The sequence below is a fragment of the Acinonyx jubatus genome, chromosome D4 (assembly GCF_027475565.1).
Source record: "Acinonyx jubatus isolate Ajub_Pintada_27869175 chromosome D4, VMU_Ajub_asm_v1.0, whole genome shotgun sequence".
Lineage (NCBI taxonomy): Eukaryota > Metazoa > Chordata > Mammalia > Carnivora > Felidae > Acinonyx > Acinonyx jubatus.
The window spans coordinates 49,432,985-49,447,642 of NC_069391.1; the positions used below are offsets into that span (position 1 = coordinate 49,432,985).

Sequence of the window (14,658 nt, forward strand, 5' to 3'; positions counted from 1 at the left end):
TAGAGGAGTTGAAAGAGTGAAATATTTCCAAATTGTATCCCAGGGGATGTTGAGCTGATATTTGGGGACAGTGTGGAATCTAATGCTTGATATCTATTTTCTTTGTGTATCTGCATGCACCTAATTTTTGGCGAGAAATTTCTTTTGGTTCCATCAAAAGAAATGCTGCATGAGACCTATGTATTTAATATATACATAATACCCCAAAGAATGCTTTACGTTCTTCTGTAGATAGAATCCTTCGCTAATGATGATCTCCACAGCAAAGTTCTTCTAGTTTCCTAGAGCGAGCGTAGTAACGGTGGTTATGACAAATTATTAGCAACAAAAACATTTACCAGTTCCTATCCAATTAACACATCACATTCTGTAATGTGCAGCATGGCAAGGAAATGACCTTCAGAGTTTTGTGTCCAGCTGTCAAACAGTGATTACATTTCAACTCTATTCGAGCCTCTTAACCTTGCCCCCAAAATTCTCTGAACCTTAATCATCTGAATCAAATAACACAGTGCATTAAGAAATGTTACAGATTTTTAAGACTGAAAAGACTAGTAATAAAGATACATATGACCCCATCCTTTCTCCTGTAGGGCTCAGAGCAAAGACTTACGAGATTCGTTGAGAGCCCATAGGATATACCAGATCTCCTCGAGGCTAGAGATATCTCTTCCTTTGAGGCTCTCGTGATCTGGTTCACAATTGAGACATCAGTAATCCCCTCTGATTCTTCTTCAGTCAGAGTTCAGAATATGATTTCCGTAGAATATCAATGACAATAAAATCACACTAAGAAATTCAGATTTCTCCATGTATCTTACCCTGGCACTTTACCCATACTTCAAGTTACTGTGGGTTCCATGTTTGTCTCCCAGTGTGTGGACCATGATTGTTACAAAGTGAACCAGATTTCCTTAGTGTTACATTTCGCGGTCCAGTGTGTATCTTAAAATGCTAATGGTGGCTTGGTCTAGGAGGCAGCACTTGCCAAATGTATTTGATTGTGAAGTCCCTTGTGGGACTCTTCTTGGAAAGCCCCCTTGTGAGTCTTGAGTGTGATGGTATATATATTGGAAAACCCTGTAATGTAGAGATGGTTGGGAGACTGTAGGAAATCGCATTTTATTTTTACCTGGCCCCAGAAAAATGTTATGTTGAGATTTTGTATCAGAAGTTCAAAAAGCAATTAATTCCCTCATACCACATTACCTCCCTCCCTCTTAAATCCAGCTGCCTGTAAAGTTCAGCTACTTCTTAAGTCTCTTTCCCCGTGAGAACTAGCACAGACTCAACCAAAGGAGGAGAAAGCGGTTACTAGTCAGAATAAAAAATCTATCAAATCCAGACGGTTTAGGGCTTCTTTTTTTAGACTGTTTGCTTTTGAAGATGCCATAAAAAGAGTTTGTAAGTAACCTCATCTCTAGAAGTTCTTTCTTCCTCTCTTACCTGTCAGTTTCATTTAATTAGCCAAAGACTCACACTAGTAGTTTATGCAAAAGGAGCCTCCCTTGGACGTCAGGCAGTTTTTCTGAGGACTCAATAAGAGGTTCTTTCTCTTCAAATCTCACTTAATACACACCATAGGCTGTGGACCTCAGGGTAGAGATGTGGTATCCCAGGAGATCTGCAAAGTGTTCCTTTGGGGAGCAAGGAGAAAATATTAGTGGCTCTATCATTTACTTTCTATATTCTTCATAATTTCTACTTTTGCAAATGTCTTATGCTAGACAGACTCATATTTTAGTGTGCATGGATATAGAGACAGAGATGCGTACATATAAGCATACTCAAAAATGTTATGGATGGGGTGCACGGTCTGAACATTTTAAGGATCATCCACTGGGTCAAATAAATTTTGAGAGAAGCAAACCCGAGATCCATTTCTCTATTCTCTGATTTTTGTCTGTGTGACTTGGGCACCTCATTTCACTTCTCTGAGACGAAGTTTCCTCATCTGTCTACAGGGAATAATGACCGCAGCTAGTTCACGGGGCTCATTTGGAGACTGAGATAAAGTGATGGATAAAGTGATGGTGCACGTAGTGCACCGACTGGCATTTACTAAGCTCCCCTCCCCCACCCCGCAAAACATGTAGCAGTTGATTCCCTTAGGATGTGAGAAAGCAAGATTTGAAATGTACTTTGAAAATCTCTCATCCGGTGGTGTGTGATCATGTGACATAAATGGGTGCCCACCAGACCAAGTGAGATCTGACCTGTAATACACTTGCCTGTAGTTGCTGAGAACTAACAGCATCTTTGTCTGGTTTCTCTGCTCAGGCTAAGCCACGTCTCCAGCGAGGTGGAAGTTCTGCCTCCCTCCATAACAGCCTCATGAGGAACAGCATCTTCCAGCTCATGATTCACACCCTTGACCCACTCGCTGAAGGTAAATGTCAGGCGTTAGTCTGGGAGCTCGGTGGGGGGTAAAGGCGATGTGAAAAGGCTTCTCTTCAGAAACATGTTTATGCTTCCATCACATAAGCCTGCCAGTGTCCTCGTGTGGAACATCTGCCAGAGGAAGCCCTGACCTCTTGGCATGCTTTATCTGCAACGCTCCGTTCACAATTGGAGAGTTTTGTACCAGGAGTAGGATCTGGGGTCTGTGTACTGATTCTCTTTTGATGCCTCCAGCATAAATAGTTTGTTATGAAGAAGAGAAGACAAAAAGGCTTCTCTCCCTTCCAGCTAGAGTGACAGTGCTCTTTCATCATCCCTCCTAAGTTCCAAAATGAAGTTGTATATGAACATTAATGGTGCATTTTGAAAAAGAGAGAGAAGGGGACGCCTGGGTGGCTCAGTTGGTGAAGCGTCCGACTTCAGCTCAAGTTCGTGAACTCGAGCCCCACATCGGCCTCTTTGCTGTCAGCACAGAACCCACTTTACACATCTGTCCCCCTCTCTCTCAGCCCCTCCTCTGCATGCTCACCCTCTCTCTGTCTCAAAAATAAACTTTCAAATTGTTTTTAAATAACAAATAGAGAGAGAAGAGAACTCCATGCTTAGTAGGGTCGTGAATAGTTTGGGGAATGATGTTCACTGTAGAACGTTAATATTGTCCTGATCCTTTGGCAGTTGGAGGGTGGTTGGTGACCATCCAAAGAGCCTTCTCGAAGGTAAATGCTTAGCACCAGTTTGACTCCCTTTGACCAGTCACTGGGGACCTAAAAGGCCTGGTTCATCTCCTAGGGTAATCATATGAACCATCACAAAGAATCCGGTATTGTTTTCTTCAAGTTTTACTCGTTCGCAATGAAGGCAGATCCATTGTGTTTCTTAACTTGCATAACTATCCTAAAAAAATTAATTTTCCAGTATGTAGCTGTCTTAAGTGTCAAATAAATCAGAGTTAGGCTGCTGACAAGGGATTCAAACGTAAGCTAATCTGTTCTCCCTTCCCCTCCGTACCTTATAATTGGGCCTGATATTACATGGGGGCTAACATGTTACATGGGGATCATTGGAAGAATAGCGTCTGAGACACGTGGGATGAGACTGTCAAATCATGTCACATAAATCAGATCTCTTAATATAAAGCTTTGCTGAATAATTTTAGGGGTGCAGGTCATAAGAGATTCAGATGAAGGAAAAAATTCAGGGGACCTCAAGAATGGCTCCCTAGGCCCTTTCTTCTCTCACTAAATACACACGTCTCACCCAGAATAATAGGTGAGGATCATGGGGTCACCTCTTACTACAGAGCATTTTGATTAGGAAGCATCTCCATTTTATTCCCACAGAGTGTTGCATAGCTGATATGATATTCTGTAAGGAGCCCTGCTTCATAGATCCTGAGTCCTGTTGGCTAGAGGTAATCTTTAGCGAGAGGCATCCTAAGTATCATTACTGTCTTTACCCAGAGGCCCACTAGACAAGGGAATTACACGTGGTCACTAGCCTTCTCTTTCTTCTCTTGGATCCCTCCCACTACCCCGGAGAAGGGAATGAAGGGATGGCAGGCCAACTTCCTCCCAGCCACTAAGCAGTTGTGTGACGTTGGGCAAGTTAGAGTCTCTCTAGTACTTGGTTTCTTCGTCTATAGTAGTAGTTGTTTCTGTCTAGCACCTTACAGTTGACAGAGCATTTTCACCCCAGTGAATTTACACTTCATAATTACACTTCGTGGCCAACGTTATTATTCTAATTTCATAACATATCATACCACCAAGTAGATCTCAAATTTATCTACTCTCTCTGCCAGCTCTTGATTCCAAACTGTTCTCGTCACTTACCTGGATTCCTGCAGAGACTTCCTAACTGGCTTTCCACTGCCTCATTGCCTCGTCCTCTGTGTATTATTCACACAGCGCCCCCAAATAATCCTCTTACAAAGTAAATCAAATTATGTCACTCCTGCTTATAACCTGCAGTGGCTTCCCACGGCTCTTGGAACAATTGTGAAATGCTTAGCATGGTGTGTGTGATATGCCTCTTTCTCCGAACTCAGTTTGACTCCCTTTGCTTTAGCCACAGGGGCCTTTCTCTCTCCAATCAGGTGCTTCTTTCCTGCCCTGGTGTCTCCGCATAGGCTGTTCCCCCCACCCAGAATACTTTTCTTTCTCCCACTCTCTTCCACTTTCCCTGCCCATTCTTCAGCAGGGCCTCCTCATCTCTTGACACACCCTTTCACTTTTCTTTATTGCTCACATCATAACTTGTGTGACTGTTTGTTTACTCCCTATCTCCCCGAGGATGCAGTAAATTTCTGGAGAACAGGAACTCTATTTAATTCACTAGCCTCCCCCCAAACTCTAGTGGAGTACTGGCACATAGTAGCTACTAAAACTCACAAGATTGAGCAAGGTGGCCAAAGTCAGGCTTTTGACCTGATATTCACAAAATTTCCAAGTCTTCTAAAGCCCCATGGGTTTAAGATCATATCTTGGTTATTTTGAGCCACCATCTTTTCCACCCCATCATCCTGAAGGGCCATATGAGAGCAGAAAACCATTTTATCTGCCCCAACTTGATTATGAGCAGGCAACTGAGCATATTTATTTTTTGCAAGGCAATATTGTGTAGTAATTAAGAGGACAGACTCCCGAGCCAAACTCTGTGGGTCTAGATCCCAGCTCTGTATTTACCAGCTGTGTGACCTTGGACAAGTTACTTAACCCCTCTGTACCTCCGTTTCCTCATTTGTAAAATCAGGATGTCTACTTCATAAGGTTGTTGTAAGGACTAAAGGAGTGAATACACGTAAAGGCGGGTCATGAGAACCATAAACAGGTTTGGAATTACTCTATTTCATTATTTTGAAAAATAATTCATCGTGATTCTTTTTAACTTAAAATATTCAAAAGGCTATGATTAAAAAAAGAAGTCTTCCTCCTCCATCAACCTCCCAGTTTTCTCCAGTCCTCAGTTCTTTCCAGAGAAAACTACATGGCAACCAATTTCTCAGGGCTCATTCCAGAGACATTCTATGCATATACAACTCTGTGTGTGTGTGTGTGTGTGTGTGTATGTATGTGTCCGTCGTCCTTGCCCAGAGATCTCCACAATCTAAATTTCTCTGGTGTTTGTTCGGGAGAGTTCCATTCTGGTGGGGCCTGTTGTTCTTCCTGTTTGGTGAGGGAGGTAATGCTTTGTTTTGGTGAGATAAGAGTGAATCTGGGTTTGTCTCAGAGTTGGGCCATCAGTGATTTTCCGAAACACCTGGCCCTTGTGGGGCTATGTGCAATTAAAGTATTTGTTCCTGCTGTAACAAGATGTGCCTTCTGAATCCAGCGCCTGCTTTCAAGGTGAAACTCTCCCTGAAAGACGGGGAGCGCTCTAGCGGTATGAATCTGCGAGAACGCTGAGAGCCATATAATCAGTTCTGGACTTGAGTGATTAGAAAATATGGAAAGCACTTCAATGCTTTAAAATTGTTCCATAGCACGCGGCCAAGAAAACAGATTGCTCTGGTATTTTTCCCCCAAAATTCACGATCATTTTCCATTCCAAGAGCAGCCAAAAAAATTAACCCACTGCTCTCAGAAATAGTCGTCTCTCTTTTAGTTTGCATCTAATCACTCGAATTCACACGTCCTCGTGCCAAACCATCACCTTTTAATAATGTAGAGCATGCTGGTTCCATCACTGGTTTTTGGCACGAATGCTGCTGTGGCTTCCTTACGATGAAGGTCAGTTCATTGCTGCTCCCAGGATCCACCTCCATGGGCGCTGGCAGCACGAGACGTACAGCCAGTGTTCACAGAGGAAGTGTTCAACTTCCTTTGGAAACCTTATCTAGGACCAGTGGCTTATGGACAGACATTTCTCTTTGTCTCGTCCATGCCCCTCAAGTGTTTCCGTCTTCCACAATCCAGCAGTTGAGTTGTTGCCAGATGCCTTCACTGGTGGATGGTTCAGCCTCTGAGCCCGAGTCAAAAGATCCAGCAGTGTTTGTGTTCCAGTTGTCTATTGGTATGTAACAAAGCACCCAAGATGGAGGTGGCTTCAAAGCACCACCATATTGGGGCGCCTGGTTGGCTCAGGCCATGAAGCCTCTGACTCTTGATTTGGGCTCAGGTCATGATCTTATGGTTTGTGAGTTACAGCTCCGCATCAGGCTCTGTGCTGACAGTGTGGAGACTGCTTGGAATTCACCCTCTCTCCCTCTCTCTTTGCCTCTCTCTCTCTCTCTCTCTCAAAATAAATAAATAAACTTAAAAAAAAACCCAAAAACTAAAGAAGCACCAGGCACCTGAGTGGCTCAGTCAATTAAGCCTCTGACTCTTGATTTGAGCTCAGGTCATGATCTTGTAGTTTGTGAGTTCAAGCCCTGCCTCAGGCTCCATGCTGACAGAGTGGAACCTGCTTGAGATTCTCTCTCCCTCTCTCTCTGCCCCTCCTCTGATCATGCACGTTCTCTCTCTCTCTCTCTCTCTCTCTCTCTCTCTCTCTCTCTCATAAATAAATAAATACCACCACCATATTATTATTGCTCATGATTTCATGGATCAGGAATTTGGGCAGGGATCAGCAGGGATGATTCTTCAGTTCCATGTGGTATTAGTGGAGGTCACTTGGTGTTCTATAGTAGATGGGCTGGTTAGAGGGTTTAAAAGTGCCTACATCCAGCTGAGTCCAGCTGGACACCCCCCACCACCACCACCCCGCCGACTCTCCATGTTGTCTCAGGGCCTTTCCACATGGTTGGACACAGTGGCGAAGGGTTCCAAGAGCAAATCTTCCAAGAGGCCCAGACACAAGCTACAAGGATTCCGATGAACTAACCTGGGAGATCCCCAAATGTCACTCCTGCATTCTACCAATCAAGCAGTCACAAAGGCCGGCCCAGACTCTAGGGGAGAAGGAGACTCTGTTTCTCAATGGAAAGACATCAAAAATTTGAAACCACCTTTAATCTAATCCAATGTTTCAGAGACACATAACATCAATTGGTTCATGTGTTCATTGGTGTGCTTTGGATAGACCACACTGTGTGAAAGGGATGAAGCCATAGTCAGCCCACCTTGGATGAAGGTTTAGTCCAAAACAAAACTGAGCAGTGCCTTTCCAGGGTGACAAAATGAACAGGACACTGCTCATGAAAGAAGGGTATCTGTTCATAGCATGTGTAAATAGTTGGAATAAGGAATGAGTTTCTTTTATAAGAAAGCCCTAGAGAGCTAGTATTAGCCATCTTTGGGATCACAGTATGGCCGTCTGAATTGATCTTTCTAATAAATTCAGTGTCTCATATTGATTTTAACATTTTCTCTAAATAAGCCATTATATAAAATAAGGATGCTGGAGGTCACACTTTCATATTGGATAGCTTCTACTATCAATTTGTCTAAATAATAATACCACTAACTAATATTTGCCGAATGCTTACTATGAGCCAGGCACTATGTTAAGTGCTCTACACAAACCATCTCATTTAACCCTTGCACTAGCCCTACTCCATCATTCAGAGAATGACACCGTAGTGTAAAGAGGCTGTGTCTTGCCTCACCAAATGATACAGGCAGTAAATGGCAGAGCCACAGTTGGAACCTGTATCTACCTGACTCCAAGTCTGTGTTTATACTTCTTGTGTTTCTCTGCTGCCTTGTGTAATCTCACATCCAACTCAGTGTTCCCTGTTCTCCTGGTGTAGACACCAGCATAAACAGTGGGAGCTCTGACCTATCCCTGGACCAATCATACATTCAGTTTGGAAGACGTGAATTTCCTATACAGATGGCTTTGCAGCAAGGCCTGTCTTAGCCTTGGTCCTTCCCATCACCTCCCCCATACCTTGAGCTGCAGCCACTCTTGTGAGCCTCAGCGCAACTTGCTCTCATCCCTGGGCTGCTGAATTATTATTGACCTGCCTGTCCAGATGACATGGCTACTATTCTACACAGGAAAAGGTATCCCATAGCTAACTCTGCAACTCCAGCAGAGCCCAGGGACTAGGTGATAGATTGGAGACACTGACATGGGGACAAGGCATGTGGAATGCCATTAGAGTTTGGCTATGTAGCAACAAAGTCAGCATGTGGTTCAAAAATCAGACTGCCTGGGTTCAAATCTTGGTTCACCCTCTGGCTTTGAGACCTTGCTCAAGTTTCTCAACCTCATTGGGCCTCAGTTTCTCCACTTTTAAAATGGGATAATGATAGCACCACCAGAATACATTTATGATTGGTATTGCTCTACCTTTTAGGGCCTTGGTTTCTTCACCTGTAAAAGGGAATAATGATAGTTCCACTACCAAAGCTTTATGGTGAGCATTCAATACGGTAATACCCCAGAATCATTAAATTAGTGCTCATTGGCTGGTGGCAATGATTTTCCAGTTAAAATTGTGTTCGGTGTCATGTAATAGAATCTAATTGCTGTGGCTTCATTTAAGAGGTTTCTTCAAGACTTTATTTTTTTAGAGAAGTTTTAGGTTTACAACATAATTGTGAGGAAGGTACAGAGAGTTCCTATACACCACTTACCCGCACACATTAAGAGCCTCCTCACCTTAGGGTTCACTCTTGGCATTGTGCATTCTGTGGTTTAGGCAAATGTGTAATGACACATATCCATCATTATACTATCAGAGTATTTTCTTGCCCTAACAATCCTCTGTGCTTTGCCTGTACATGCCTGTACACGCGCGCGCACACACACACATACACACACACACACACACACACACACACCTGGCAACCATTGATCTTTTTATTGTCCCCATAGTTTTGCCTTTTCTAGAATGTCGTAAGGATGGAATCATGCCGTAGAAGTAGCCTTTTCAGATTGGCGTTAATAGTTTTTTAGGGTTTTATTTCTCTTATTTAACCAGAAGCCCAATAGTAAGCAGTCCAAGGCTGGCCACAGAGTTCCCCTCTGCCATGAGGAAGACAGTGTCCTTCTGTTGTTTCATTCTTCCATCCAGAGCATGTTTCTCCCATCTTCATCCTCATAGGAAGGCAGCTGCTTTCCTCTAGTCCCCCACCCCTCATCATCCCAGTATTCTGGGAAGAAGACCGTGCAGCTGTCTTTTTTTCATCAGAAAAACCTTAGTGTTCTCAGAAGCAGACTTACACTTACACCACACAGGTCAGAATGGAGCTGGGCGGCCACTCCAACTTACAAAGGAACCAGAACAGGGCACTCCTGTCTCCCCAAACATGGGACTCCAGGTAGATCCCTGTGAAAGTCAAATGTGTTTCCCTTCTCTGTTTTAAAGGGCTCTCTGTTGGCCCACAAGTCCAACTTTTACACAGTGGCCCTGGATCCTCCTCCAGAAAAGGCACACCCCAAATTTGTCATCTAAGAATCCTGGTTCCCCTAAAGCATAACAGAAAGATGCCCAACCTCTGCTCAAAACCGTCTGAGCCACGGTAAAAGCCCTAGTCCTTCCAAGTGGCCCAAAGGCCGCCTGAGCCCTGCCTGTCTTCCCTCCTCCCTCCCTCTATGCCTTTCTCTGCCCTTCTCTCCCCTCCTCCCCTTCTCTCCTTCCCTCCTCTCCTTCCTCACTTCTCTGGCTGCCCACCAGCTCCTTCACACAAACTCCAAGCACACTCCCGCCTCAAGGCTTTTGTACATATTCTTTCTTCCCCCAGATGTCCAAATGGCTTCTCTCCTCCCTTCCTTTCAAATCAGCCTTCAAATGCCACCTGATCAGAGAGGCCTTACTCGATTAGCCTTTGAAAAGTAGCAAAATCAAAACAATGATAATAAAGCAGAGCGTTAGATCTTCCTTGACCTGGTCTATTATTTCTCTGTGACAGTCGTCACCATGAATGTATTTTCTTGTTGTTTGCTGTCTGTCTCGCTAATACATCTGGTAGGGCAGGCCATGGACAGCTGTATCTCCAGGGCCCAGCACACATGGACCCCGATAGTACTTGTTGAATGCCTTCAATGAGTGCTTGCCTTTATAATTTATCTGCTGGAGAGCTCTATCTCTCTGGCCTTGTAAATTGTCTTGGCCCGTGCCCTGCCAAAGGGCTCTTTCTCACTGTGCCCAGCAAAGTCCTAGTCAGTTGATGGCTGTCTCTGCAAGAATGAATAGCAGTCATTTCTGCTTTCGCCACCATTGTATCCCCAGCCTCTTGCACGGCCCTTATATGCTGGATGAGTGACTAAGTCCCCCTCTGGTTCTGGAGGTATTGCTGTGACGGGAGATGTTTGCTCTCTGCCTCTCGCCTTCTTGGTGAGTTTTTCTGTCCACTTATGCCTTTCTTTCCAAACTCTTGGTTCTTCCATTTCATTTCCTTTTCTTCCCTTTGTTGTACCTTTGGTTCCTTTACTTGTTGCATTTCATGGGCCTAATTACCCATTGTGATTACCATCACTACAGAATTCTAAAAAGCTTATTGTTTTAGCCTTCCATCCATTGTACAAAACCAAATGCCTGTAAAATAGCATCTACCACGTCCTTTTGTGTTAAATTGTATTTGAGAAGGAAATCACAAAAGAAGTTCCTCATTCAGTCTCTCTGGGTTCTGGGATTGTCTTCTACAATTCCAGTAATTTTTCTTTCCTTGTGGAATTTTAAAATTTGACTTACATTTTTTTCATGGTAAAAACAATTTTATTATTACCAGCAAAATCTAACAGATAAGTGCACCTGATGGAAACACAAAAGTCAGAAAAATACTTGCCTAATGAGCTATCATTGAACTGAAGGATTATTTAACTATAGGGCTTGAGGCAGTTTAGAAAAGCTGCCCCTTGCCTAGTATGCAATTCCCCTCCGGCTGTTTTTTGTAACAAAATCTTCAGAATCCCATGAGGAGATGTCTGAAAATGACACTGTGCTCATACCTAGCTTATTTGCTGTTAGAAAGACAGGGAAATTTTTCCCTTTGCAAATTCACTTCACATTACCAGAGCCTGCCTCTGCTGTCGTGACTTTCCATTCATGTTACCTTCATTCAGACTGGTTAGGGGAGTGTCCTGGGAGCCTTTCTGCTGGCTTCCTGAAGGACAGTTTTGCTCCCTCAACTCCCCTCCAGTAGTTACTGTGACATCCCGTGTCCGTCTTATGCTTTATCAGTGTGGCTCAGGCAGTGGGTGGTGAACAAGCTGCTTCAGTGACCTGAATTCTGGGACATCTCAATGTAAAACCTCACAAATGAGTAGCAAATATCTGGTCTTTTCACCATCTTTCCCATGGGTTTTCGAACTTAAAAAAAAAATTAACAGCAGAACCCTTTGTTCAAAAGCATTCCCAGAGGGAAGAGTAAAAATATGTTTAAATAACAGTGTAGAATTATTAAGAGTTCACTCATGTCAAATCCTTTAGCAATGTGCCCGATTCAAGAGCTTTCCTCTAGATTGGTGATAATAAACATAAAAGCAATAAAGACACCACTTACAAATGGGACAAAGCCATCGAGTACCAAGAATTAACCCAAAGGAAATGTTTAAGAACTTTATAGCAAAAACCCAAAGAACACAGACGATCTCAGTGTTGATATTTAATGAAGATATCAGTTCTCCCTCAGTTAAACTCTCAGTGCAACTCAGTCCTAATTGGAATCCCAAGAAGATATTTTATGTGACTTCATCAACTCAATTTGTAAATTCATGTAGAATAAAGAAGAAGAGCAAAGACACTTTTCACAAAGAACAGAAAGGGAAAATGCGCCCCCGTCAGAGATCAGACTGCAGCTTTTGGATGTTCTGGTTGAAGTATTTGGCAGAAGGAGGAGGCAGCTGGGGTCACCCCAGAGGAGCCCCTTACCAATAGGAGTAAGAGGGGAGCACCCCTGTCCTCAGGAATCTTTTCATCGCTCTTAGGTGGAGCGCTCTGCGGGATGGAGAGGGACTTCCTAGAGCACTGGCATCATTTATTTGAAGGAACAAGGTCCTCAGCCCTGAAGCAGTGGAAGTACACATTTATGGAGGCAGCATCACACTGTGACAAGTGCAGGTGAATAAACCAAACCGGCCAACCATGCCGGGGCACATAGAGCCTTGAGCACAGTGGTGGCTGGAGTAAACACTCGACGTGGGTGATCGCTGCTTGCCGGATCTGAAGGTTATCTCAGGGCGTGAACCTGAAGGCAGAGGCAGCAGGAGAGTGTGCCTAAAGAAAGCTTGTGGTTCTCAAAGGAGGCGAGGAGCCCGGGGCAGGCAGGGAAGAAGGCAGGAATTCAAGGCATTGGAACCGGTGCGCTTGGAGATCCAAAACTAGTATTGTTGGCCCAACCAGAATGGGGACTCCTTTGGGATGAGCAGGCACGTATGTGGCTCTTTGACCCCTGAATTAACTTTCTGGCAGTCTCTCCTCATGTCAAGGGGCACTAGGGGTGTGTGTGCGTCTGTGTCTGTGTCTACCATACCTGTGCGTGTGTGTGACTCAAGTGTAGGACGGGAAGGGTCTTCCAGATGGTGAAGAGGGAAAACGAGAGAGTAGAATTAGTTGGGCACACTGTGCCCCCCACCTGATAGTCATCTCAGTAATTCCCTGAACAGTGGCTTTGGAATTTTTGTGTGTTTTATCTCTGAGGAAACTGAAGTACAGAGAGTGACATTACTTGCTCATAGTCACTTAGCTCCGGAGTTTGCTGTCAGAGCCTGAATGTTTTCCACGTACCCAGGACTCCCATCTATAGCCACACATCTTCTGCACACATAGCCATACATCTATTTTGTAAAATCATTCCAATTCTTTAACATATACATTTAGTGCTAACTTGAAGCTGACACTAAGATTAAAAACGTTCACTTGCTTGCTGGGTTTTCTTTTTTTCTCACCAAACAGCAGAACTTGTTATTTCCCTAGCTTCTATTTTTAAAAAGAGCTTCAATATGAGTTTTCATAAGTTGTCATTTGATCCCAGAAGAAAGTCATTTTCATGCCTATTTCATTCAAAATGTGGGGAAGTTATCCCTGAAAGGCAGTATCGTAACCTTTCTCTTCATCCCAAGTCATAGATCACTTTAGGTTAGCCAAGAAAAATGTTTGCATGCAGCCTCAGCTGGTAAGTGAGTAGACAACCGGAGTGAAAAATCTTCACAGGAGAAGAAGAAAATCCAATCTCCCAGCCGTGTTTTTAAGGAGATGGTAGTAGTTTAAATGCCTGGGTAGAGGAAGACAGACTATCAATGCCTCTCACAGAGCAAACACAGGGACAAGTCAAATAGCTCCTGTATTTGCGGAATAGTAAAGCATTACTCTTGGATTTGAATGGCAAAGATGATTGAAACTGAATCTCTCTTTGGGCTGTACACATCATAAATGAGTTTCATTTGGGGCATGAAGGGCATGTGAGTGGTCTTATTGAAATCAAGGATTTTGAGTATGGACAGGCGTTTTCTCCCTTTCTGTCTCTCTCTCTAGAAGGCTTTCAAGAAGGCTCTTTCAAGAAGGCTTGCTTTGAAGTAAAGGCAACAAAGGAATGTGGCCAAAAATCTGATTTTGATAGCACTTGAGTTTAAACATAGCACGAAGAAGGAAAAAGACATGGAAGCATCCATAATCTTACAGCTTTATCTTTGTTCTCTTTAACTTATCACATGCTCAAAAGATGCAGTTAGAACTCCTTTCAGAGGAAGGACTCAGAGTTCCAGAGATAGTGAGCAGCTGTCACAGGCATGATGATGTGGCGACCAAAGGATGGGAGCAACCACTGAAAATGTACTTTGATTTCACCGACTGCCCATTCAAAATGTGTACCGATATATAAATATCATCTGTGATAAGAGAGCATTCAAACGTGTTTTCTTGCCAATGAAACACTAAAGACACTGCTGCTTGTTTAATAACCAGCAGGGCCTCGCTTAATGGAGAGCAAGCTGGATGATTTGCATTCGGTTTGGAGAGAGTTTGCTATGATCACTTCCCACTTTGACTCTTGAGTCTGGGTTGTGTGCTGTGGGTATACCCCTGGATACCTCTGGATATTGATCATGTTGTAAACACAAATCCTAAAGCTGCTGTCAGGATCTGTTTTCCTCTGATCCCATGATATCAGATCCCCCAAATCTGTCCTCCTCACCTCACTCGTTAAAAAGAATTTCCTCACCCACACCAAACTGTCCTGTTTGGGTTGTCGAGGGGTTTGAATGAGACTATATGATGCACACGCACACACACTCACATACACACATTCACACACATCAAGAGTCAAGCAAGATTGTTGTTTACATAAAGCTTCTAGGTCTACATCAGGTTGATTTCTTCTTTGTGTGTGGATTCATATATTCATTCATTCATTCATTCATTCATTTACA

General features: G+C 43.6%; 1 protein-coding gene across 2 annotated transcripts in view; it reads left to right on the top strand.

The window, feature by feature from the left end:
- Positions 1-14,658, top strand: part of SLC24A2 (solute carrier family 24 member 2) — a 250,170-nt gene that overhangs the window by 150,961 nt on the left and 84,551 nt on the right. For both annotated transcript variants that reach the window (XM_027047183.2, XM_027047182.2), the window contains exon 4: positions 2,281-2,389. In XM_027047183.2, coding sequence (XP_026902984.1) covers positions 2,281-2,389 — 109 coding nt within the window. The remainder of the gene's footprint in view (positions 1-2,280; positions 2,390-14,658) is intronic.